Source organism: Geotrypetes seraphini, chromosome 1, assembly GCF_902459505.1.
Source record: "Geotrypetes seraphini chromosome 1, aGeoSer1.1, whole genome shotgun sequence".
NCBI lineage: Eukaryota > Metazoa > Chordata > Amphibia > Gymnophiona > Dermophiidae > Geotrypetes > Geotrypetes seraphini.
Window position 1 is genome coordinate 381,213,969 of NC_047084.1, and position 27,733 is coordinate 381,241,701.

General features: G+C 45.3%; 1 protein-coding gene across 1 annotated transcript in view; it reads left to right on the forward strand.

Annotated features, from left to right (window-relative positions):
* PPP2CB (protein phosphatase 2 catalytic subunit beta) overlaps nt 1-27,733 on the forward strand; it is a 147,550-nt gene that overhangs the window by 63,185 nt on the left and 56,632 nt on the right. Inside the window, exons 4-5 of the mRNA XM_033915947.1 lie at nt 7,200-7,289; nt 7,450-7,611. Of these exons, the coding sequence (XP_033771838.1) occupies nt 7,200-7,289; nt 7,450-7,611 (252 nt within the window). The remainder of the gene's footprint in view (nt 1-7,199; nt 7,290-7,449; nt 7,612-27,733) is intronic.

The window sequence follows — 27,733 nt, forward strand, 5'->3', positions numbered from 1 at the left end:
GACCGTAAAAGCTCATATTGCAAATCCTGGAAGTACCTCATGCTACATATTTGCTGGTAAAGTTGTACCCTCAGCTGACTTACCTCAGCAGCAGTATGGAGTCAAACTTTGCCAAAAATTTTCGTTCATGAATTTTTTTTGCCTACTTTTCTGACCTGTAAAAATGGAAGCATGTTCGCAAAAGATTTCAAACTTAGCACAGAAACTTGCACCAAGGTGTTGTATCAAACTGCAAAATTTCAGACTTCTGCAGCAGTGCTTAAGCAAATTTGGCGTTTTAGGTCACACAAGGCATGGGAGTGGATCGATTGCTTTTGTTCAACCACCCCTAGCTCCTGACCAAATTGAGATAGATCAAAAAATTTGTGCAGAGTTTCATTTGAGACCCTAGACAACACCCCTGTAAAATTTGGTTGGATTTCAAGGGGGTCGAGTGTGGGCGGTTTTCAGTATTGGGCCACTTGACATCGAATGACCCTTATCTTTAGACAAGCAGGCTGCATATTCTCACAAATGGGTGACGTCATCCACGGAACTCCGGTATGGACAGTGAAAAGTGTAGTATCACTTTAAGCTTTAGCAACCTTTTTAGACTGCCCGCACTGCACATGCTCAAGTGCCTTCCCGCCAGACGTCATCAGTTTTTCATTTTCCTCTCCGGGTCTATAGATAAGTGTTTTTCAACCTTTTCAAGCCAAGTACCCCCTAAGCCTAACAAATGCCAATAGAGTACGCCTGGCCAAACTATGCCCCAGACCCACCCAAACTCCGCCCATGACTCCACCCCCATAATAATACTAATTGTAATGCAATTTCTTCCATCCATTTTTCATATACACACAATATAATCTTATTAATACATAATGGTAACCACAAAATTAAAACACAAAGCACACTATACGCAGAGAAAATGTTAATTATTTATATTCGGGGGTTTTTTTTTTCAAAGATGTCAAGGCAGATATTTTTAAAATATGCAATGTCACCTCGGTAACAACTATAGAAATATAGACAAACTAGTCTTTAAGCCCGTTACGTTAACGGGTGCTAGAATAGATGTGTGTCTGTCTTTGTTTCTTTCTGTCTCTCTATCCTCGGCTGTCCACCACCACCCCTTGCCTGCTCCCCCTGTCCAGCAGTAGCCCATCTCCATTCCTTTTACCTCCCCCGTGTCCAGCAGCACCTCTTCCCTGCTCCCCCTGTCCAGCACTAGGCCTTCTCCCTTCCTTTTACCCCCCCCTGTCCAGCAACACTTCTTCCCTGCTCCCCCTGTCCAGCAGTAGGCCTTCTCCCTTCCTTTTACTCCCTCCCTTGTCCAGCAGCACCCCTTCCCTGCTCTCCCTGTCCAGCAGTAGGCCTTTTCCCTTCCTTATACCTCCCCTTGTCCAGTAGCACCTCTTACCTGATCCCCCTGTCCAGCATCCGCTAGCCCAGGCAGCCTCAGGGCTTTAGCTAGGCCAGCCCACCTCGCATTATCAGAAGTGGGTCTGCCTAGCAAATGCCCCACGGCTGCTGTGTTTGCAGGTCCGGGGTGAGAAGAGGCGTCCTGGCAGCGGCAGCGCAGGAGTCAAACTGCCACCGCCGTTGCAAGCCGCCCCACGCGCCGGAAATTGAATTCGGTACAGAGGCAGACAGCATAGCAGCAGGGATCACATAACCCTAAGTGCGCATGCGCGCTTAGGGTTTTATTATAGAGGATATAGTACAAAATATAGACAGTAGATATAAATTCTCAAAACTGACACATTTTGATCACTAAATTGAAATAAAATCATTTTTCCTTTCTTTGGTGATTTCATGAGTCTGGTTGCACTTCCTTCTGACTGTGCATCCAGTATTTTTCTTTTTTTCCTTTATCTTCTTTCCTTTTCCCTTTTTTTTTTTTTTAGTTCTTCACTCAGGCCCAACAATTGTCCCTTTCTATTCCCTCCCTCCTTCCTATGTCCCAAGTTCGTGCCCCCTTCCTCCTTCCCTCCTTCCTATGTCCCAAGTTCGTGCTCCGTTCCAGCCTTTGTCCTTCCTCACTGCTGTGTTGAAGCCTGCCTACCCGCTGCTGATTCTTCCGGCCGCTGCTTGCCACCACAACTCCAGGAAGGGAAGGGCCAGGCATGTGCAGCGCATGCTGCCGGCCCACAAGCCTTCCCCCGACTTCGGAGAGAAGGTCCATGTCAGCGAAGCAGCAATTGTCTGGCCGGGACCTTCTTTCTGACATTGGGGGAAGGCATGTGGGCCAGTGGCGTGCACTTACATGTGCCTGGCCCTTCCCTTCCCTGAGTTTGGGCAGGCAGATGGCGGTCATCCCGCATACCCCCTGGGGGTGCTGAGAGTTGAGTCGGTTCAACGAATGGCCACCAGGATTGTCTCGGGACTCAAAGACCTCCCGTATGAGGAAAGACTGAATAAGTTGCAGCTATACTCACTCGTGGAACATAGAGAGAGAGGAGACATGATAGAGACGTTTAAATATATCACGGGCCATATTGAGGTGGAGGATGATATCTTCTTTCTTAAGGGTCCCTCGGCCACAAGGGGGCATCCGCTGAAAATCAGAGGTGGGAAATTTCATGGCGACACCAGGAAGTTCTTCTTCACCGAAAGGGTTGGTCGATCGTTGGAATGAACTTCCACTTCAGGTGATTCAGTCCAGCAGAGTGCCAGATTTTAAAACGAAATGGGATACACATGTGGGATCTCTAGGGGGTAAAAATGGAAATGGGATACACATGTGATATCTCTAGGGGGGTAAATTCAAGGGGGTGGGGTCGTTAGAGTGGGCAGACTTGATGGGCTATGGCCCTTTTCTGCCGTCATCTTCTATGTTTAAACCCTGGTCTAGGTCCTAGGCGGTTTACAGTATATCCACATACATAATGCCTAAAAAGCAATCAGACAAATTATCAAAATTTAAATTCATAATAATTATTCGAACAGAACAAGTCAGACCCTATAAAAAGCATTAACAATTGCATTTTGAAGTGCTTTCTAAAAGTTCCTCTATCAGCACATTTTCTTAACTGCCCTACCAGCAAATTCCATAATTTCACCCCAGCACAACAAAAGGTCATTGCACAAGTTTCAGCATACTTCAGATTAACATTGGTCTTTAACAAAGCAGAATTTTCAGAACGCAACAATCTTTGAGGATGGTTGATAAATCATCTTGCTCTTAAAATACTCCGGAATTGTACCATACAAAAATTGATGACTAATCATTGCAGTCTTATACTGTACTCTGAATGCTACTGGCAGCCAGTGCAACTTCTGAAGCCAAGGTGTAATATGAGCATATTTTGATAATCCTGTAATCAGTCTGGCTCCTGCATTTTGTATTATTTGCAATGCCCTGTCATAGTCACTCCAAGATACAGGGCATTGCAGTAGTCAAACCTCGACAAGATCATTGCCTGCACTACAGTGTGAAAGTCATAGGATGCCAATATCGGCTTCGCTCGATACAGTAAATGTATTTGTGCAAAACATATCTTCACAAAATAAATTAAAGCACTTATCTACTGTGTACTTATCAAATTTTAACTACTTTCTCGCCCCATCCCTCGGGTTAGTTGGGCCTTTTGTAGCATCTCATTTCCTATGGCCAGTGGATTTTGTTTTCCCATGGAAACCTTGATACCTTCACATAGGTAGTTTTTGTGGTGGTTAAGTCCTGAAATTATACATAGAGCTGGTTTGATAGCACAGCACTCTAAGATTATGTAACCCTTCAGACAGGCAACCTTTGACGAAACAAGCTCTTTATCAATTCTGTTTAATTATGGTGCTTTATCAATAAACCTCTTGCTTTGGATCTATCTGTCTTTTAGCTTTTCCACTGTCCTACCCTACCTTTTCTTTTTTTGGATCTCTGTTTACATAGGGTTTTTTTTTCTGATTCTGACTGATTCTGAATCTTACAAGCTTCCATAAAGGATGCCCAGTGTATTGCAGTAAGCTTGGGCTCAAAGGAGACCAGAACTGCTGTGGGAGGCCTAGGCTGCTCCTAAAAGGAGAGGAAGCAAAAAAGCTGTGGGGCAAAGAAAGAGGAGAGAACTGGGAGAAACGTAGCAAAACATTCAAATAACTAAATTAATTGAAAAATAAGCAGAATGAGAACATTAAAAAAATAACAGAAGATTGATTTTGTTTTGGTTGAGATTTTGGTGGTACCCAAAATGGTTTTTTTTCCACCTGCAGAATGCAGAAAAAAGATGTGATGATTGGAAAAACTAAAGGTATTGCTTATATTTAAAATGGATCTTCAAAATTTATTTTGGAAGCTCTGCCCTTCTCCTGAAAATCATTTGATTAAATTGTTGGGATTTTGAGTAAAGAATGACATGGGGAAAAAATTTGTCCCTGTCCCCGCAAACCATCTGATCCCATCTGCACAAGCCTCGAATAGCTTTATACTGAAATTATTTTAATAAAGTATAAAAAGAAACAATATTTTCATTTTATAAATCAGAGTTCTGGCTGCTGAACTAGAGGAAAAGATCTTCATCTTTGTTTATAAAAGTTTATCAACACAGCTACAGTACTACTTTATCCTAAAGCAAAAATATATATATATATAATTTTTTTTTTTTCTACCTTTGTTGTCTGGTTTCTACTTTCCTCATCTTCTCGTCATTCTCTTCCATCCACTGTCTACATTCTCTCTTCCTCTTTCATATGGCATCTGCTCTATTTCTATGCCTCTACCAGAAACTGTCTGCATCTCTCCCTCCTCCCCCCCCCAATTGGTCTGGCACCCATCTTCTTCCCTCTGCTCCCTCCATGGTCTGGCATCTCTGTCTTCTCTTCCATCTCTCACTCCCTCCCCAGGTGGTTTTTAGCATTTTCTTTCTTCCCTTCAAATCTGGTATCTGACTCCTCCCCCTTCATCTCTCACTCCCTCCACCAAGTGGTTTTTAGCATCTCTTTTCCTCCCTTCAGATCTGGTATCTCCCCCAATGCTCTGGTATCTTTCTTTCCTCTCCCTTTTCCTTCCTTTTCTTTTCTGCTCTTCCTTCTCAATTTGTTTTCTACCTCTTGTCTACTGTCTTACTTTCCATTCCTCAATTTCCCTTTCATTTGTCTACCTACAGCTTGTCACTTCTCCCCTCACCCCTTCCAATATCTCACTAATTATCCTCTTCCCCCCCAATCCAGCAAATGCCCTTTTTTCTTTATCCCCTCCTTCCATCCAGTATGTTCTCCCCTTCTCTCTCCTCCTCACTTCTCTTCAGCGTCTGTTCCACACTCTCTCCTCCCCATTTCTCTTCAGCGTCTGTTTCCCTCTCTCTCTCTCTCTCTCCTCCCCATTTCTCTTAAATGTCTGTTCCCCTCTCTCTCTCTCTCTCCTCCCCATTTCTCTTCAATGTCTGTTCCCCTCTCTCTCTCTCTCCTCCCCATTTCTCTTCAGCGTCTGTTTCCCCCCTCTCTCTCCTTCCTACTTCTCTTCAGCATCTGTTTCCCCCCTCTCTCTCCTTCCTACTTCTCTTCAGCATCTGTTTCCCCCCTCTCTCTCCTTCCTACTTCTCTTCAGCGTCTGTTTCCCCCTCTCTCTCCTCCCCACTTCTCTTCAGCGTCTGTTCCCCTCTCTCTCCTCCCCACTTCTCTTCAACGGCTGTTCCCCTCTCTTTTGCTCTCTCTCCTTCCCACTTCTCTTCAGCGTCTGTGCCCCCCTCTCTCTCCTCCCCACTTCTCTTCAGCGTCTGTTCCCCTCTCTCTCCTCCCCACTTCTCTTCAACGGCTGTTCCCCTCTCTTTTGCTCTCTCTCCTTCCCACTTCTCTTCAGCGTCTGTTCCCCGCTCTCTCTCCTCCCCACTTCTCTTCAACGTCTGTGCCCCCCTCTCTCTCCTCCCCACTTCTCTTCAGCATCTGTTTCCCCCTCTCTCTCCTCCCCACTTCTCTTCAGTGTCTGTTTCCCCCCTCTCTCTCTCCTTCCCACTTCTCTTCAGCGTCTGTTTCCCCCCTCTCTCTCCTTCCCACTTCTCTTCAGCGTCTGTTCCCCCCTCTCTTCTCTCCACTTCTCTTCAGCGGCTGTTCCCCTCTCTCTCCTCCCCACTTCTCTTCAGTGGCTGTTCCCCTCTCTCTTGCTCTGTCTCCTCCCCACTTCTCTTCAGCGTCTGTTCCCCTCTCTCTCCTCCCCACTTCTCTTCAGCGTCTGTTCCCCCATCTCTCTCTCCTCCCCACTTCAGTGTCTGTTCTCCTTTCTCTCTCTCTCTCTCTCTCCTCCCCTCTTCAGCGTCTGTTTCCCCCGCTCTTCTCCCTACTTCACTTCAACATCTGTTCCCCCTCATGCTCTCTCCTGCCCACTTCTCTTCAGCATCTGTTCCCCCCCATCTCTCTTTCTCTCCTCTTCACTTCAGCATCTGTTCCCCTCTCTCTCCCCACTTTCCTTCAGTGCTACTCAACCTCTTCCCTTTGTCGGGCCATCTCCTTCCCTTTCCGTCACCTTTGCAGGCGCTTTTCAGAATTTAAGTTTTCTCTCTTCGAGTGGCCCGGATGCCACAGCCTTCCACAAGTCGCACGCGACTGCCCCAAAATTTCTTCTCTGATGCAACTTCCTGTTTCTGCCTGGGTGGCTCACATCAGAGGAGAAGTTTCGGAGAAGTCACGTGCAACTTGTGAGAAGGCTTTGGTGTCCAGACAGCTCAGAGAGAAAAAACTGAAAAGCACAAGCAAAGGTAAGGGGAAGGAAGATGGCCCAACGAGGGGGAAGAGATGCCTGGATCGTGGCGATTGGGAGGGAGGGGTCTGGTGGACTACGCGATCATGAGGGGAAGGCTGCTGACCAGGACGGGTGGATAGGGAGCAGATATGTTACTGCGGAGACAACGTCATTCATTGCTCCACGGAGTGGTGAATGACCTTGTCCCCATACCCGCGGCTTCCAGTCCTGTTCCTGCGGGTTACCCACGGCTAGCTATGGGTAACAGTCACTGTGTCATTCTCTAGTTTTGAGCCGACAAGATAGATGATCATGGTTAATACTCAGTCAGATATGATTGTATGTATACACTAATAGTTTAACCCTCTTAAAGCAGCTAATGTAGAGGGATTACAAGAGTGTAGCTGTTATGATAAGTAGGCTGTGTTTCTTCAAAGTTTTTCATGACTTATCTCTTTAGACTATTTCAAACAAATTTTTGGAAAGCATTTTGATAGGCAGAACAAGTTAAAATAAGAGTTGTAATTTTTGTTTGTATTTTGCATAGATTTTCTGTCTCCATGGTGGCCTCTCTCCATCTATAGATACATTGGATCACATCAGAGCTTTAGATCGACTACAGGAAGTTCCACATGAGGTATGAACGATTGAATTCAGTTCCTATTGCCCAAGAGCAGTTTATAGCAATCCTGATTTATACATAGTGAAACAGACAAAACACAGACGTAAAGGAGGAGACTGGAAAGGTCTTTGTAAGACATTATATAATATATTGTATTTTATTGGGTTTGTTTCAGGGTCCAATGTGTGATCTGTTGTGGTCAGATCCTGATGATCGTGGTGGTTGGGGTATTTCTCCACGAGGAGCTGGCTACACATTTGGGCAAGATATTTCTGAAACATTTAACCATGCCAATGGTCTTACTCTTGTCTCCCGAGCGCACCAGCTTGTAATGGAAGTAAGAATATTGAGTGCATATCTATGTTTTTAAAGGTCATAATGCATATTTTTTATTTTGATAAATTGAGTATTTTAGAATGTTCCAAAAATAATTCTGAAAATTTGTAAATTTATTTAGATGGGTTTGAATAACATGTGTTGTGTTTAAACTTGTTTTTATAAATGTGGAAGCTTCTTCAGAACTGGAAGAAACCCCTTGATGTTGAGTTAGTTATGTCCAAAAGACATTTTCACAGTCCTGAGGGGAATTTAAAGGTTTATTCATTTGTTAGTGGACTACACAAAATATGCATAGCAGGAAACTTGACAGTTTGTATCATCTGGTGCAGTGAAGGTGCATATTTTATCCTAGGACAAGAAGGCAGCATATTCTCACATATGGGTGATGTCATCTATGGAGCCTGGTACGGACAGTCTGACAAGTGAACTGTCACTTTTATTTATTTATTCAATTTTAATTGGACATATAGCACATACATGCATTAGGAAACAGAAATCAAATAGCTTTATCAGTAATTTCAAAAAGGCAAAAAAAAATATCCAAACAATTTACACAGAATACTCTGTTAGATAAATTAAATAGCAATGATTCCTCTATAAGCCCACTAAATTAAGGAGAGAGAAAGTAGGAAAAGAGGCTCTCTAAAATGGAAAAAATTCTCAAATATAATGGACATCTTGTCAATGTATCTTCAATAAGAACATAACAGATGCCGCTGCTGGGTCAGACCAGTGGTCAATTGCGCCCAGCAGTACGCTCATGCGGCAGCCCTTTTGGTCAAAGACCAGTGCCCTAACTGAGACTAGCCTTCCTTGTTCAGTAGGAACTTGTCTAACTTTGTCTTGAATCCCTGGAGGGTGTTTTCCCCTATGATAGCCTCCGGAAGAACGTTCCAGTTTTCCACCATTCTCTGGGTGAAGAAGAACTTCCTTAACGTTTGTACGGAATCTATCCCCTTTCAGCTTTAAAGAGTGCCCTCTCGTTCTCCCTACCTTGGAGAGGGTGAACAACCTGTCCTTATCTACTAAGTCTATCCCCTTCAGTATCTTGAATGTTTCGATCATGTCCCCTCTCAATCTCCTCTGTTCGAGGGAGAAGAGGTCCAGTTTCTCTAATCTGTCACCGTACGGCAACTCTTCCAACCCCTTAACCATCTTAGTCGGTCTTCTCTGGACCCTTTCGAGTATTACTGTGTCCTTCTTCATGTACGACAACCAGTGCTGGACGCAGTATTACAGGTGAAGGCGCATCATGGCCTGGTACAGCGGCATGATAACCTTTTCCGACCTATTCGTGATCCCCTTCTTAATCATTCCTAGCATTCTGTTCGCCTTTTTTGCCGCCGCCGCACATTGTGTGGACGGCTTCATCGACTTGTTGATCAGAACTCCCAAATTCCTTTCCTGGGAGGTCTCTCCAAGTACCGCCCCGGACATCCTGTACTCTTGACTGAGATTTTTCTTACCGACATGCATTACTTTACATTTATCCACGTTGAATCTCATCTGCCATGTCGATGCCCATTCCTCGAGCCTGGTTATGTCACGTTGTAGATCTTCGCAATCCCCCTGTGTCTTTACTAGTCTGAATAACTTTGTGTCGTCCACAAATTTAATCACCTCGCTCGTCGTATTTATGTCCAGATCATTTATAAAGATGTTGAAGAGTATGGATCCAAGCACCGAGCCCTGCGGCACCCTACTGGTGACGCTCCTCCAGTCTGAGTATTGCCCATTCACCCCCATTCTCTGTTTCCTATGCTCCAGCCAGTTTTTAATCCATGTGAGTATTTCTCCCTTGATTCTATGGTTCACAATTTTCCTAAGTAGTCGTTCATGTGGAACCTTGTCGAACGCCTTCTTAAAGTCCAGATATACAGTGTCAACCGGGTCACCCTTATCTATCTGCCTGTTTACTCCCTCGAAGAAGTGCAGCAAGTTCGTCAAACAAGATCTGCCTTTGCTGAAACCGTGCTGGCTGGTCCTCATCAGACCGTGTCCGTCAAGGTGATCAATGATGCGGTCTTTTATCAGCGCCTCTACCATCTTTCCCGGTACCAAGATCAGACTCACCGGTCTGTAGTTCCCGGATCTCCCCTTGAACCTTTTTTGAAGATCGACGTAAAATTTGTCACCTTCCAGTCCTCTGGAATCTTTCCCGCTGTTAATTAAAGTAGTTCAGCTATGGTCCCTTTCAGTTCCTTGATGACCCTCGGATGGATGCCATCCGGTCCCAGGGATTTATCGCTCTTAAGCCTATCAATCTGCCTGTATACCTCTTCTAGGCTGACCGTCAACCCTATCGGTTTCCCGTTTTCACTTCCAGCATATAACCTGATGGGTTCTGGTATGCTGTGTATATCCTCTTTAGTAAATACAGATGCAAAAAATGTGTTCAGTCTATTGGCGATTTCTTTGTCCTCCTTTAGCACTCCCTTTATTCCTTGGTCATCCAATGGTCCCACCGCTTCCTTCGTGGGTCATTTTCCTTTAATATATCGAAAGAACGGCTTGAAGTTTTTCGCCTCTTTGGCTATTTTTTCCTCGTCATTTTTTGCCACTTTCACCGCCTTATGGCACCTGCGTTGGTGGTGTTTGTGCTTATTCCAGTTTTCATCCATTTTAAATCTTTTCCATTCCTTAAACGAGGGGTTTTTTTTGTCTTTGATCGCTTCCTTAACCTCTACAGTGAGCCACGCCAGTTCTTTATTCTTTTTCCTCTTTGATCCCTTGTTGATATGTGGTATATATAGATTTTGCGCCTCGGTGACCCTATCCTTAAAAAGAGACCAAGCTTGCTCCAGCGTTCTTATATTGTTTATCCTCCTCTTAATTTTCTTCCCCACCATGCATCTCATCCCTTCGTAATTTCCTTTTCGGAAGTTTAGGGGCATGGCCGTCGTTCTGGGCTGACGTTTTGCCCCTATTTCCAGGTTGAAGCGGATCATATTGTGATCGCTGTTTCCCAGCGCCCTTCTACTTCTACATCCTGTACCGGTCCTCGCAGCCCATTTAGAACTAAGTCCAGCATTGCGTTTCCTCTTGTGTTTTCCTTGACAAGTTGTTCCATTAAGCAATCACCTACAGTTTCTAGGAACTTGGTCTCTCTAGCACAGCTGGAGGTGCCTAGGTTCCATTCTATCCCCGGATAGTTGAAGTCACCCATGACAACTGCATTGCCTCCCTTGCAGTTGCGTTCAATCTCATCCGTCATTTCTTCATCAATTTCTTCTGACTGCCCTGGGGGTCGGTAGTAGATGTCTATCCTCGTTTCTGGTCCATTTGTTCCTGGAATTTTGATCCATAGAGACTCTAACTTATCTGTCCATTGTGGCATGTTCTCTCCAGTAGATTCAATTCCCTCTTTGATGTATATGGCAATGCCTCCTCCCTTTTGAGCCACTCTGTCTCTGCGGTATAGATTGTATCTCAGTAGCACCGTGTCCCAGACACTTTCATCAGTCCACCATGTTTCCATGATGCCGATGATGTCGATGTCATCCTTTTGTGCCACAGCTTCTAGTTCACCCATCTTATTTCTAAGGCTCCTTGCCTTCGTGTACATACACTTGAGTTTGCAGCCTGTTCACTTCTTGCGTGTCCTTCCCTCTTGTGTCTCTTTTGTCTGTCCTGTCCACGATCTGGTGAGTCCTCCCCTCCATCTTCCTACACGGTATCCTTCGGGTATACCGGTTTCCGAATCATCAACTCTCTCTCTCGGTCGACTGTCAGCTTTCCCCTTCTTCCTAGTTTAAAAACTTCTCAACTTGTCTCTTGATGTTGCTTGCAAGTAGCCTCGTTCCGTCTCTGCTGAGGTGGAGTCCGTCCTTTCTGAATAGCTTGCTCTTCCCCCAGAACGTTGTCCAGTTGCACATGAAGTAGAATTCTTCTTCCTCACACCAACGCCACATCCATGCGTTGATTGCTTGAAGCTCCATCTGTCTCTTTTAATCTGCCCTGGGTACCAGCAGGATCTCTGAGAATGCTATCCTTTGTGTTATGGTCTTCAGCTTCTCTCCTAGCATCCGGAACTGGTCCTTCAGTACTTCTCTGTTGTAGTTCATGTTGCTCACGTTGTTCGTTCCCACATGGATCACCACTGTCGTGTCCTCTTCTTCCACACTATCGACAATTCTATCGATGCGGCTCACTATGTCTTCTACCTTAGCTCCGGGTAGACAGGTCACCAGTCGATCCAGTCTTCCTCTCGCTATGTGGCTGTCAACTTGCCTGATGATAGAGTCTCCCATGACGATTGCTGTTCTCTCTATCTTCTCTTGATTCTCCAGTCGTAGGTCCGTGTCCTTTGTTGCTATCCATTTCCTCTCATCCTGGCGATCGTCTTCTTGTGGGTTCCCTCTTCTGCTTCCAGATCCTGCTGCTGTGTCCTCCATTTCCTTCTGCTGGCTGTCCTTCTGCTGGTCCACAGTGTCTGTAGGCATATCCTGGCGGTCCCACTGTAGTTGGTGTTTTTTCACGGCCTCCCTGTATGCCTCTTCTGTGAAGTTCTCCAGGTCCCGGACTTCTTCCTCAATGGTGTGCTCCATCTTGATCATCTCTGTATCTCTGTCTTCCTCCTCCACTACATGAAGTGCCTCCAGTTCCAGTATTCTGCTCTCCAGGAGTCTGACTTGCTTCCTCAAGCTTTCCAGTTCCACATCGAGCGCATGCATAAGACCACCTCTCAGAAGGGAGGTACATAAGCACATAAGCATTGTCTCTGCCGAGTCAGACCATAGGTCCATCATGCCCAGCAGTCCGCTCCTGCGGCGGCCCCCCAGGTCAATGACCTGTAGTGATCTATTACTCAAGAGCATTTTGTCTTGTATAGTAACCCTCTAATTCTACCCCTGGATTCCCTTTTCCTTCAGGAACTCGTCCAATCCCTTTTTGAAACCCAAAACCGTACTCTGCTCAACCACCCCCTCTGGAAACGCATTCCAGGTGTCCACCACCCTCTGGGTGAAGAAGAACTTCCTAGCATTTGTTCTGAACCTATCTCCCTTCAATTTTTTTGAGTGCCCTCTAGTTTTTGTTGCCCCCGCCAGTCTGAAGAATCTATCTCTCTCTACCTTCACTATACCCTTCATGATCTTATAAGTTTCTATCATATCCCCTCTAAGTCTCCACTTTTCCAGGGAAAAGAGCCCCAGCTTCTCCAACCTCTCAGCATACGAGAGGTTTTCCATGCCCTTTATCATTTTTGTTGCTCTTCTCTGGACCCTCTCGAGTATCACCATATCTTTCTTTAGGTACGGCGACCAGTACTGGACGCATTACTCCAGATGCGGTTGCACCATTGCCCTGTACAGCGGGAGGATAACTTCCTTGGTTCTGGTAGTGATACCTTTTTTGATAATGCCCAACATTCTGTTTGCCTTTTTTGAGGCCGCTGTGCATTATGCTGCCGGTTTCATTGTTTTATCCACCAAAACCCCCAAGTCCTTTTTTAGGTTGCCTTTTCCCAATGTCATCCCCCCCATCGTGTAGTTATACATCAGGTTCCCTTTCCCTATGTGCATAAATTTACATTTCTCCACGTTGAAGCTCATCTGCCATTTATCTGCCTACTCACTCAGTTTGTCCAGGTCCCTTTGGAGTTCTTTACATTCCTCTAACCTTACCGGAGAGTTTTGTGTCATCCGCGAATTTTATAACTTCACACTTTGTCTCTGTTTCCAAGTCATTAATAAATATATTGAATAACAGTGGCCCCAGCACTGACCCTTGTGGGACGCCACTTGTGACCCCTTTCCAGTCAGAATAGTGTCCCTTTACTCCTACCCTCTGTTTCCTGTTTGCCAGCCAGTTTCTGATCCATCTGTGTATGTCCCCTTCCACCCCGTGGTTCCACAGTTTCCTTAAAAGGCGCTCATGAGGTACCTTGTCGAAGGCTTTCTGGAAGTCCAGGTATACTATGTCTATGGGGTCATCTTTGTCCAAATGTTCGCTTATCCCCTCGAAGAAGTGCAGCAGGTTTGTTTGGTAAGATCTTCCAGTACAGAAACCATGCTGGCTTGTTCTCATCAGCTTATTTTTTTCTATGTGCTCACTGATACTGTCCTTGATCAATGATTCGGCCATCTTCCCCGGAACTGAGGTTAAGCTGAACGGTCTATAATTCCCCGGGTCGCCTCTGAATCCCTTCTTGAAGATGGGTGTAACATTTGCTATCCTCCAGTCTTCCGGTATTACCCCTGTTTTCAGGGATAGGTTGCAAATCTGCTGCAGTAACTCCGCTATTTCGTTTCTAAGTTCTTTTAGCATTCTTGGGTGAATTCCGTCCGGGCCAGGGGATTTGTCAGTTTTTAGCCTATCTATCTGTTTGAGTACGTCTTCGAGGCTTACCTCCATGCACGATAATTTTTCCTCTTGGTCCCCCTTGAAGAATTTTTCCGGTTCCGGAACATTGGATGTGTCCTCTTTTGTGAAGACCGACGAGAAGAACGTGTTTAATCTGTCTGCCACTTCCTTTTCCTCCTTTACCACTCCTTTCCTATCCCCCTCATCCAGGGGTCCCACCTCCTCCCTCGCCGGCTCTTTCCCTTTCACATATCGAAAGAAAGGTTTAAAGTTCCGTGCCTCCTTTGCAAGCTTCTCTTCATATTCTCTCTTTATGTTCTGACTACGGGGTGACATTCTTTTTGGTGCTTCCTGTGCTCTTTCCAATTTTCCTTGGTTTTATCCTTTTTCCACGTCCTGAAGGATTTTTTCTTATCTCCTACCACCTTCTTAACTTCTTTTGTTAACCATGTTGGGTCTTTTGCTTGATTCTTTCTGCACCCTTTTCTAAATCTGGGTATATACCGGTTTTGCGCCTTGTTCACCGTGTCCTTAAATAAGGTCCAGGCTTGGTCCACCGTCTGTGCCTTTCTGGAGCAGTTCTTGAGTTTTCTCTTTACCATGTGTCTCATGGCATCATAGTTTCTTTTCCTGAAGTTGAACGTTGTTACAGTGGTTCTCCTCCCCTTTGGCATACTTAGTTCCACTTTGAATTGGATCGTGTTGTGATCACTGTTCCCTAAAGGTCCTGCTACTTCCACTTCTTGGTAGTCATACATTTGACAGACGGTGCAGAAAGCTGGGTAGCTCAACATCCTGCTTCTGTCTGCTGCCTCCGTTACTGCCCGCTTGCAGGTCTCCTGTGGATGTTTTCTGTGTCTGCTTGGATGTCTACTGTGCCTGCTGTGTCTTCTGTGTTTGCCTGGTTATGTCCTCAGTGTCCGCCTGGTTGTGTGTCCTCTGCGTCCCCTGTGTCTGCCTGGTTGTGTTCCTCTGTACCTGCTGGGTCCGCCTGGTTGAATGTCCTCTGCGTCTGCTGTGGTCTCCCTCTTCTCTTCTTTAGTGGTGGCTCTTCCCTTCTCAAGGCCCTTCGCAAAGGTGCGCTCGCTAAGGCGAGCACCTTTGACGCTTGCCTTCGACGCATGCCGAATGGCTGAGCGCTGTTAGCCCCTTTTAAGGGGGAGCTCCGGGTCTGCTGCGGGTGATGTCAGGGAGTGGGCGGAGCTACCTCTTGTCGCAGCCCCTCACTCTCTGCCTCCTCTCCTGCTCCTTCCCTTCTGCCTCCTCGTGTCTCCTCTTTCCTGCCTTCCGCCTCTCTCCTCGGCCCGACTTCTGCCTGCCCCAATCTCAGACAAGCTGATCTGCGATCCATGAGCTCCGGGTCATGTCAGGGGGTGGGCGGAGCTACCTCTCGCCACAGCCCCTCACCCTCTGCCTCCTCTCCTGTTCCTTCCCTTCTGCCTCCTCGTGTCTCCTCTTTCCTGCCTTCAGCCTCTCTCCTCGGCCCGACTTCTGCCTGCCCCAATCTCAGACAAGCTGATCTGCGATCCATGAGCTCCGGGTCTGCTGCGGGTGATGTCAGGGGGTGGGCGGGCTACCTCTCGCCATAGCCCCTCACCCTCTGCCTCCTCTCCTGTTCCTTCCCTTCTGCCTCCTCGTGTCTTCTCTTTCCTGCCTTCCGCCTCTCTTCTCGGCCCGACTTCTGCCTGCCCCGATCTCAGACAATCTTTACTTTGGAAAAATAATTTCCATTTTTTCCCTTCGAATCCACAATCTGGACCTGTACTTTACGCTTATTTTCAAGAAAAGCCTTTATTGGTTGGGTTCAAAGAAAAGGTATCTGTTAGTCTCATAAAGAATTAAGCATTTGCAGGGAAAATGCAAGAAGAAATGTGCTTCCAGAGATAATACCCAAGGGCGTAAAAGCAAAAACTGCTTCCTTTTTTCTTGTGTATCTACACAGACATCAGAAAAACCCCATACTTTTCCACCCCAAAACAACAGGAAAACCCCATACTTTCCCACCCAAAAACAACTTATCAGAGTTACGAAAATACATTCTCATCACCCAGTCTTTATCAGACTCGAATACAAATGACACTAACGGCCTCTTTTACAAAGCCGCGCTAATGGCCCCGAATCCCATAGAGATTTAAAGGGCTTCGGGGCTGTTGCTGCGCGGCTTTGTAAAAGAGGTCATAAGAGTGTTGTTCTTATACACTCTTCTTCCAAAGATGTTTCTAACAGCTGTGTCACATTCAGAACTGTTCATAGAAAGTTCTTCCTGGGCAAGAGCCTATCATTTTTTCCCTGGAAAAAATAGACATGGGAAAAAGGAGGCACAACTTTAGGAACCCCCAGATATTTCTTAAGCAATTCAATGGGGGCTAAATTCTTAGATTGAGGAAAGCTGACAAAACGTAAAGTTCTCCACTTTATTCCTCAATCCTATTAATCCTTGGGCATATGCCAACGTGTTAGATTTAGTCTCTGTCAGGTCTTGTTGAGCTTCCTCCATTTTTTTCTCCATCTCCAAATTTTTTGCTTCCTAGGTAATTCGTGTTTTACAATCTTGTAAAAAAATTATCCACCAAAGTTTTATTTCCTATGAAAATCTTTTCCAAGCGGACCACAGCATCCCAGATAGAGTCTAATGTAACATGGGTAGGTTTAACCAAGGGAGTAAAAGAGTGCTCACCATCATTCTGATTCTGACCAGGTCTCTTAGTCTTGGGATTCAGTTGGAGCTGACACTGTAAACCTCCTACTGCCCCGTCAAGGTCCACGAGGAGCTCTGAATTCGCTCCCATGGCGGCGTTCAACACTCCTGTGACTCCTTCCATGCTCCTGTGACTCCCTTCTGACGATGATACAACCGCTGAGCTACTTGCTTCCTGCGGGGTCATCGATTGCTCAGGATGCGTCCCCATGCCTGGGTCTGAGGGTGAAAGTCTCTCCTCTGGGCTCAGCATTACATTGAGCTCGGGTAGGGCCGCCTCTTCTCCAGCACCTGCTCAGGTGGGTTGCACTGTTCGAACCACGAATCGTTCGATGGAAGAGAGAAGTGGAGAGGTAAGTCCTCATCTTCCCCATCTTTTCAGAAGTGTTTCAAACGAGGTAAACTCGAAGAAAAAAGCTTAACTTCGGAGCTCGTTGCAGCATCACTGTGACTAAGATGCCATCTTGAATATCTCTCTGAACTGTCACTTTAAGTTTGAAAAACTTTGTAACTGCTCACATGTGCAAGTGCCTTCTCGCCTGCTGAAGTGCGAGATTACTCAGTTCTTCGTTTTTTGCGGAACAAAGAAGTTCATTTTCTCCTGAACTCTGTTAAGTTTTTACTTGCTTTCCCGCTTTGTGTCTTTTTTTTCTTTCTCTATAAATATTTTATTTTTCTTACATTTATTTTCTTTCAATTCAACGGGGGTTAAACCCCCCCTCCAACAATTTCATTCGAGGTACTCCCCCCATCTTTGCGGTGAGAGATTCATGATGTCATGTTGGGTTATCGACTTTTTTCAGATTGATAGTTTTTCGGTTCACATTGTTTTCTTTTTTTCTTCATTTGCGCTTTTCTTTTCTCTAGAGCAGTTCTTATAGCATGTTCATGAAAGGTGCAATGACTTCACTTCCGTCGACATCAAAGGCTTCGCAGGATATACTTGCATCGGGGAAGGCTACTAAGAAGCCGTCCACTTCCCAACAAACGTTACAGGTCTCTACAGCATCGAGTCAGCCAATGCAGACCAAACAACGATGCCATCGCTCTCCGGCTTCTCAGGTTCGCAGGTGTACTTCTTCATTGAGGTCACCCACATCGAGGCAACCTGCTACACCATTGGTACCGGCTGTTCAGCCTTCAGTACCGGTGTCATTGTTTCAGGAGTTTTTCCAGAGGGAGCTGGGTAGTGTGTTCAAACTGCTGCTGATGACACAGCCTACTCCCTTGGTACCGGTCCAGCTTGAGCATAGAGTTATGAGGCCTCAAGGTACCAATGCCAGCCATTCAGTGGAGCATCGATCATCTGTGTGGCATCGTCATGCCTCTTCTTGATGTCGCTCACCATCCAGTCATTGTTGTTCCAGATCATCTCATTGATGTTCATTGTTGAGGCACTGAACATCATCTTCGAGACATCGACATTCCTCTTCAAGATTTGCTCATCGATCCAATGCATTGAAGTTCAAACGAGATATACATCAATCCTCGTCATTGTTTTCGAGGGATCAGTACCGACGGCGTCGGAAGTCTTCTCATGATCATCATCCTCATCGTTGTTTATCTCCAAGCCTTCTTTATGATTCAGATTTACATTCTTTCTCAGACTGTTCACCTACTTTGTTTAATCCTGACTCGTGTAGTCTTTCTCCACAACAGTCTCCACAGCACTCCCCTCTTTGGAGGAAATCTCTTTCAGAGAGACATTCTTTTACCAAATACATCAGGCAATTGGGCAGAGCTTTGCCTGCTAAGCTGCAAGCCGATACTGCCCATAGTGTGGAGTACATGGAGGCCTTGGATTATGATGAACCTCCTAAAGAGCTCCTCAAGCTACTGCTTCATGGCATTTTCAAAGAGACTGTGGTTAAGAATTGGGAAAAACCTTTTATCTACTGCGGTAAGCTTGATTCTTTATACAGAATTGTTTCTTCTCCTGGGTTTGATAGACCACAGCTTCAGCATAAGTCATTAGTGGTGGAATCAACCCTTAAGAAATTTTCTATTACCAAGATTTATGCTTCGACACCTCCAGGACATGAAGGGTTTATGCTTCCACAACGCCAGGACATGAGGGCCAAACTATGGACAAATTTGGTCATAGACTCTACCAAAATGCCATGCTGGCTAATTCAAATAACAGGAAAAATAAAAATTGTAAACAGTTGGTCAATCAGCTACCTAATTAGACAAGTACATGCCTTCTCAACACCTTGCACACTACCAACAGATTATATCTACTCAAAACAAACTAGACAATATATAGCAAGGTCAGCCTATGATTCATTTGAAATGTCTTCCAGAGCATTGGTTATATCAGTTGCTATGAGATGCCTGGCTTGGCCAAGAGTCTATAATATGGACATTAATCTTCAAGATCGATTAGCCAATATTCCTTGTTTAGGAGATGAGCTGTTTGGAGATTCTATTGAAGCAGTTACACAAAAGTTAACATTGCATGAAACCAGTTGGGATTTTTTGGTTAAACCAAAGTGGTTAAACCCAGGGCTGTGGAGTCGGTAGATAAATGTTCCGACTCCGACTCCTCAGGTTTTTGTACTTCAGACTCCGACTCCAGGTACCCGAAATTTCCTCCGACTCCTCGACTCTGACTCCGACTCCACAGCACTGGTTAATTTTCAGATCGTTAAAATGGAATGTCAAGTTGAGAGAAATGAGCATTTTCAACACCACCTTCTTTTTGCTTTTAATCAAGGTTCTAAGGCCGCAGAAGCTGCTCGCAACATTTGTGCTGTGTATATAGTGGGTGCTATAGCTGAAAGAATCGCTCGTGATTGGTATGCCAAGTTCAAAAATGGAGTAGGTAGATAAATGTTCCGAGTCCGACTCCTCAGTTTTTTGTAGTTCTAACTCCGACTCTGACTCCAGGTACCCGAAATTTCCTCCGACTCGGACTCTTCGACTCCGACTCCACAGCCCTGGTTAAACTTTCCACTTCAAGGCAGTCGACCAAGCCTTCTTATTCATATCAGAGGTGCTATAGTTCTAAACAACCTGTTTCTAGACAGATTCCTCAGATGAAGCAAAGGCAACAACACTCTCAAAAGTCTGTCAGCATCCCTTCAGAAGCCTGCTCAGTCTTTTTGTTGTGTTTCTCGAGAGGATAGCCGCTGTTTCTTTCTTACAGCTTTTTCCTCAACCAATCGGAGGTCATCTTCAAATTTATTACCAATGTTGGACTCTATAACGACCAATTCCTGGGTTCTCAAAGTAATCAAGGATGGTTACTCTCTCCATTTTCTCTCCATGCCTCCTGATCATCCACCGAGAGTCCTCTTTCAACCATCAGCAAAAGTCCCTTCTTCGGGAAACAGAGGCCTTGATTCATCTAAATGCCATAGAGGTAGTCCCTCCCTTGCAGAAAAATCAGGGATTTTACTCTTGCTATTTTCTTGTCCCAAAGAAGACAGTCTGTACCCCATCATCGATCTCCGACATCTCAACAAGTTTTTAGTAAAAGAAAAATTTTGAATGTTACCCCTAGGAACTCTATATCCCCTGTTAGATCACAATGATTGGCTATGCTCTCTATATCTCAAAGAGGCTTATACCAAGCATTTTCAATACAAGGTCCTGCCCTTCGGCTTGGCCTCCTCTCCAAGGGTCTTCATCAAGTGCCTTGTTATTGTAGCAACAGCTCTAAGAAGTCAAGGATTTCAAGTCTTTCCTTTTCTTGACGATTGGCTGATAAAGACACTTCTCCTCAAGGTGTGCACTTGGCAACTCAGTCAACAATCCTTTTTCTTCAACATTCAACCCTCAAACGTACAAATTTGCAATTAAGTTTCTAATCTTCCAACCATCTCAGCCAGACACATGATGAGACTCGGGTCAAATGGCCTCCACAGTCCGTGTTATTCCCTTCGAGATTTCATCTCGTAACAGCTCAGTGGTCTCTGGTATGTCAATGGTCTCAGGCTCTCGATCCTTTTTCCCAGAAGATTACTGTCACACCATCAGTTCGTCAGTCTCTTCAGTGGTGGATGAATTCTTTCAATCTTTCCAGAGGGCTCATATTTCAGATACTTTGACATCAGAAAGTTCTGACCATGGACTCCTCCATGTATGTGTGGGGTGCTCATCTGGATGGTCTCTGGACATAGGGGCCACTGGTCTGGTCAAGAACAGAAACTCCATATCAATCTTTTGGAACTCAGAGCAGTCCGCAATGCTCTGAAAACGTTTCAACACAGTATATCCAATCACGTGCTCCTTGTTTGCACAATCAAGTCGCAATGTATTACATAAACAAACAAGGAGGCACAGATTCTCTAATTCTCTGTCAAGAGGCCGAGAAGATTTGGAACCAGTGTTCCCGCTAAGCTGCGTTGGCCTGCGCTCACGCACAAAATATTATATCGCAGCGCACAAGTTTCTCTTCACAGCGCACACACGCGTCGCAAAGGTAAGGGGAGGCTATAACAGCTCCTGCAGCTCTGCACTTCCCCACAATTGCCATGCTTCGGTTCCTCTTCTTCCTTCCTTCCTCCCCCCCCCCCCCCGCGGGACCCTGCGGCACCATCAACTCTTACTCCCTCTAATGTCGGCCCTGCAGCTCCAGACTTCCTCGCACCTTCTCCCCTCCCCCTTTGGATCGCTATTATTTTAAATGTTATAGCCGCAGAGCTGTATCCATCAGTGGAGATGTCTAACCTCGGCCTGCCCCGGAACTCTTACTGCAACAGTGACTTCCTGTTCCTGCCTAGACGGGCGGCTGCTGCAGTAAGAGTTCCGGGGCAGGCCGAGGTTAGACATCTCCACTGATGGATACAGCTCTGCGGCTATAACATTTAAAATAATAGCGATCCAAAGGGGGAGGGGAGAAGGTGCGAGGAAGTCTGGAGCTGCAGGGCCGACATTAGAGGGAGTAAGAGTTGATGGTGCCGCAGGGTCCCGCGGGGGGGGGGGGGGGGAGGAAGGAAGGAAGAAGAGGAACCGAAGCATGGCAATTGTGGGGAAGTGCAGAGCTGCAGGGAAGAGTGTTGCGGTACCCAGCTGGAGGGAGAAGGAAGATGAGGGAGGGAATTAAAGGAGATGCCAGGGCTTGGAGCATAGGAGGAAGGTATGCCAGTCTAAGGGAAAAGGAAGGGGGAGATGTGAGAGCATGGAGGGGGAACGAAAGATGGAAGAAAAGGAAAGGAGAGAGATGCCAGAGAATCAGGGAAGGGGAGATACCAGACTATGAGGAGAGGTGTGGGAGAGGGAAGGCGAGGAGAGAGATGCCAGACCAATGGGGTGAAAGGAGAGATGGAAGGGGGAGGCATACAGTTTCTGGAAGGGGCATAGAAGGAGAGAAGATGCCATATAGGGGAAGAGAGACGGCAGACAGTGGATGGAAGGAAGAGAGTTACAAGAAGATGAGGAAAGGAGAAACCACAGAAGACAAAGGTAGAAAAAAATTTCTATTTATTTATTGCTTTAGGAGACATGTGTCACTGTTTCTGTGAAGCATTGTATGCAGAGTCCAGCTTCTTGCTGGTTCAATTTAACCTTTGTCTATGTATTTTTATTTTATCCCCCCTTTTACAAAACTGTGAAGCGTTTTTAGCACCAGCCTTGGTGGTAGCAGCTCTGATGCTCAGAATTTTATGAGCATCAGAGCTGTTACCTCCGTAGCTAAAATCCACACTACAGTTTTGTAAAAGAGGGAGGGGTTAGTTTGTGATTACATATTCCTTACTAGGCGAAGGTGTTTTCTGTGTTCTGTGTGTTTTCTGTTAGGATTGACGGTGTAGGATTGATCTGTGCTGGTCTGGCTTGTTTAGTTTTACAATGGGTGTATTGATGTACTGCTCACTGCAATATGTAAGATGCTGCCTTTTCCTAGGTACTCATGTGTGACGTGTGGTTTGTTACTAAAAATCATGTTTTTCTTACAGATGGGGGGGGTGCCAAAAAATGATGGGCCCCGGATGTTACATATGCTAGGTACGCCACTGTATGTAAAGATACCAGAAAGCTGGCGTAGCAAAAACTTCTAAGTTTTGAGTATTTAACCCTCCCACAATCTCACGGGCACTCGTTTCAAGTTTATTGAGATTTTGATTTAAACGCAATATCAAATATTTTCAATGCGTATAACAAAAATAAATTTGGGGAAATAAATAAAACCATTTGAACCAGTGTTCCCGCTAAGCTGCGCTGGCGCACAAAATATTACATCGCAGCGCACACGTTTCTCGTCACAGCGCACAATCGGAAGAGGCGTACGGCAGATGGCAGGGCGGCGAGAGGAGAATCGGGCGAGTTGGCTCATAACTTGCTGGCGCCCGATATTTTTGGCTCACGGTGAAAAAAGTTTGCTCACAACACCCGCCCGCTTAGAGGGAACACTGTTTGGAACTGGGCAATTCCTCGGAACATCTTTGTGAAAGCGGTCTATGTTCAAGGAGAGCAAAGCACTTGCCGAGATACTCAGCAGGTATCTTCGGCAGCTTCACTCCAAGGTTTTACATCGGGTTTTCTTCCTTTGGAGAACTCTTCAGATAGACCTGGTTGCGTCCCCCATCAATCACAAACTGCCTCAATTCTCTTCCAGACAATACTCTCCTCATCAGCTAGAGGCAAATGTTTTTCTCCTAGATTGGATGGACAAGTTTCTCTATGCATTCCTTCCAATTCCACTTGCGCTCAAGACACTAGTCAAACTCAAACAAGAGTCAGCCTCCTTGATTTCTTTTTTTTTTTGAAATTTTTATTATAAGAATAGAAAAATACAGTGTATATCAAAACACCAACACAGAAGCCAAACAATACACTCCAAAAACAGCACTAAGTATGGTTATCAACCATACTTAACATATACCGTAACTCTTCAGCATATAAAGTAAAGATACCATACAACTCTGTCCATCCTTCAAACCCCCCCCAGACCCAAGTTGAAGAGAGAGAGCATTCCTAGATTACCCAAGTGAGAAAGAGCATGAAACTCTTTCACACATCCTCTTGAGCTGCAGTCTCCTGCCAGGAAATGTAATTGGCCTAGATTTTTTTGAATGAACCCATGTGATTTCTATGCAAAGCAATCAATTTAGGCATAAGATATACAAAATGTACTTTATGATATACCACTTTCAGTGGAGGGAGATCAGTCTTCTTCCATGCTGCAGCTAAAAGTAAGCGTGCTGCTGTCATCACCAAAGCAATCCATTTTCGATGTCGCCTCAACAGAGTAGATGGAGCTATGTTTAGCAGACAACAAGCAACAGTCTTACAAATAGGCACTTCCAAAACTTCCGAGATGAAACACCCTCTCCCAATAACCTCTCCCAATACAGCTGTGCTTTAGGACTGAGCCACCAGATATGCATAAAGGTGCCTTGAGCCCCACAGGTTTTCCAACATAGATTTGATCTGTGCCCATGCCAAACATAGTTTTCAATCTCAAAGGTGTATAATACCATTGATATACCGTGTTTCCCTGAAAATAAGACAGGGTTTTATATTAATTTGGGGTCCAATAAACGCACTAGGGCCACCGATGCTCCTTCCCGGTCTGATTTGCTGACTCGCCTCCGAAAATTGTGTTTGACTCCTGCCTTTTTTTTTTTTTTTTTTTTTTTTGCCAGCATGCAAATTGAACCCATGCTCCGTGGCTCTAATGTGTGCATGCCGGCTTCCCTTCTCTTCCCTCCAAAACCAGAAGTTACGTCCCATGGGGGAAGAGAAGAGAAGGGAAGCTGGCCCGCACACATTAGAGCCCCAGAGGGAAGCTTACAACTTGCTGCTTTTATTTGTTTCGGGCCTTCCTCACTGCTGGGTCCTGCCTACTTTCTGTTTCCGCGAAGGCAGGACCCGGCAACAAGGAAAGCCTGAAGCAAGCAAGAGCAGCAAGTTGTAAGCTTCCTTCCATCGCTGACCTATGGTCAGCGATGGAGGGAAGCTTGCGACTCTGCTGATGGGAGGGATGGGAAGAGAAATGCTGCTGCTGCACCCAAGGGGGGAAGGGGGAAGAGAAATGCTGCTACATCCAATTTGGGAGAGTGAGGAAAAATGTTTTTGCTGCAGCACCCAATTTTTTTGGCGGGGAGGGGGAAGAGAAAAACTGCTGCACCCAATTGTGGGGGGAGAGAGAAGAGAAATGCTGCTGCTGCACCCAATTGGGGAGGGGATAGGGGAAGAGAACTGCTGCTGCTGCACCCAATTGGGGGGGGAGAGGGGAGAAGGAAGACTAGGGAAGGGAGAGGAAAGAGATGCCAAGACCATGGGAGGGAGGGAAAGGAAATGAGCTACCAGACCATGAGGGGGAGAGATGTCAAGGTATATGGGGGGAGGAGGAGGAGGTAGATGCCAGACCATGAGGAAGGAAGGAGAGAAAGGAAGAAGAGATGCCAGATAATGGAGTGGGAGGGGGAGATGGAAGGAGAGGAGAGAGATGCCAGACCATGGGGTGGAGTGGGAAGGAAGGAAGGAAGGAAAGGAGAAGAGATATATGCCAGACCAGGAGGAAGGAAGGAGAGAAAGGAAGAAGAGATGCCAGATAATGGAGTGGGAGGGGGAGATGCCAGGGCATGGGGGGGGGAGGGAAGGGAAACTAAGGAGACATAAAATGCCAGACCAGAGGGAAAGAAAGGAGAGGAGGGGTGTCAGGTCAAAAGCGCGCCGGGACAAAGGTGTGCCCAGACAATTGAGCGCAGCGCGGAGGCGCGCGCCGCTCAAAATTAATGTTTTTAGGGCTCCGACAGGGGCGTTTGTGTGTGGGGGGAACCCCCCCACTTTACTTAATAGATCTCGGGCCGCGTTGTGGGGGGTGTGGGGGGTTGTAACCCCCCACATTTTACTGAAAACTTCACTTTTTCCCTGTTTTTAGGGAAAAAGTTAAGTTTACAGTAAAATGTGGAGGGTTACAACCCCCTAAACCCCCCATAACGCCGGCGAGATGTCTATTAAGTAAAGTGGGGGGGGGGTTCCCCAACAAACCCCCCCGTCGGAGCCCCTGAAAACAGTAATTTTGAGCGGCGCGCGCCTCCATGCTGCGCTCAATTGTCTGGGCGCGCCTTTGTCTTTCGCGCCGTTGTCTATGAACCGAGAGGAGGTGCAAGAGAAGGAGGGAGAAGAGAGATATGCCAGGGCATTGGGGGAGAGAAGAGAAGGAGATAGAGATGCCAGATCATGGGGTGGAGTGGGAAGGAAGGAAAGGAGAAGAAAGAGATACCAGAGCATAGGCGAGGGGGGTGGAGACAAAAAAAATGGAGAGGGGGTGAAGCTGAAATGAATCATGTACAAAGGAGAGAAAAGGCACGGGATATATAGTTTATTGAAAGTACATAGAAAGAGGGAAGATGCCATATGGAATAGAGAGAGGGCAGACACTGGATGGAAAGGGCAGAGAGAGGGTGGACAGTGGATGCAGGGGGCAGAGAGAGGGTGGACAGTAGATGCAAGGGGGCAGAGAGAGGGTGGACAGTAGATGGAAGGGGTAGAGAGAGAGGAAAGATGTTGCATGGAAGGGAGCGAGGACAAATACTGAATAGAAAGAAGAGAGTGAAGAGAAGATTAAAGCAGAAATGACAAAAGGTAGAAAAACTTTTTTGTTGTTGCTTTACGTAGAATCAAGTAGTATTGTAATTGTATTGATTAAAGTTTATAAATAGGAAATGGAAATAAGGCAATTTTTTGGGAGCTAAACCCCTTTTCTCAGGTTAGGACAGGATATCATAACAGCAGTATATTGTACTGTCTTGAAGAAAGATTTGACCTCTAAAAGCTAATTGAAAAATGGATTAGTCCAATAAAATGATATTTTCTTATTTCTCATTTGTTTTATTTCTATTTGTTAATTTGTAAAGTGGTGATTGTTATGTAGCAGTTTTTTCAAATTTACATCTATTATCTTTATATTTTGAACAGAATTAGGGGACATGTCACTGTTTCTGTGGTGTTGCATTATATGCAGAGTCTGGTTTCTTGGTTCAGTTTAACTTTTGTCTATATATTTCTATTTTTAGTTTGTGATTATTCCATATTGGGCGAGGGTATATCTGTTTTCTATGTGTATGAAAAGGACATGGCTTTCTGTTAGCATCAACTGTACAGGATCAATTGACTGTAGGATCTGGCTTGTTTAGTTTTACAATGCGTGTGTTGGTGTTCTAGTGCTCACTGCAGTGTTTAAGATGCTGCCTTTTCCTAGGTGCACCCTTATTGTGTGACCCATGGATTATTACTAAAAATATAGTTTTTATAAAAATGAGGGGGGTTGTTAAAAAATGATCAGCACTGGCTGTCATATATATTAGGTACGCCACTCGATTTAATGACCCTATTCTAACTTTACTGTTGACGTAGGCGTTGTCCCCCCCACACACGCACTATAAAGAATTAAATTAAAGTTGTATTAACATCAAGCAGCTTTCAAATGACATTATAATCAAATAAAAATAAAATATTTTTAATACATTGCTAATTATTACCTGCATCTTTACCTAAACTGTTTTGCCCTAGCTCTCACTATGATCTTTATCTGCTATTTTTTTATTTTGCTGTAGTGCAATTATACAGGTCTCCTTCAAGGCTCAGTAACACCTCTCCATAGATTTTGTAGAAGAGGTCTCGAAGTGAGGATCGCATCTATTTCATATCCTCAGTGAGACCTCAGGAAAGAACCTAGTGATCAAAACATTATTAGAGGTGCTGTAGAGCCATTTCGTTTATGACTGGATGAGCTATATTATCTTTTTTTGTTGTTTTTTTAGATTCATGCAGAAATAAATGGCTAGATTGAACCTAATGACTTCATTAACGCATTTCCCTTTTTTTAAACCTCTATACCATTTGAAAGAGGGCGCATATCTAATTATTCACTTCTAGAATTGGATACTTCTTAAATTTAGTAAAAAAATATTCTGGTTCAAGTGTCAAACCTTAAAAAAGGAAGTCATATTGAGCATTGGAAAATAATAATAATTAACTAATAAAAATAGTACACATTTAATTTTCCCTACTACCAAATTTCCCCGTCCTGCCCCACCCGGATACTTTTTCATGCCACCTGGCTGGAAAAAAATTTCTGGGGCTAACACTGATGTCTTATTTTTTTCTTGTACAATGATCATCTCTCCCTTCCTTTTCTCCACCCCAATCCTCTTTCCTTTCTCTC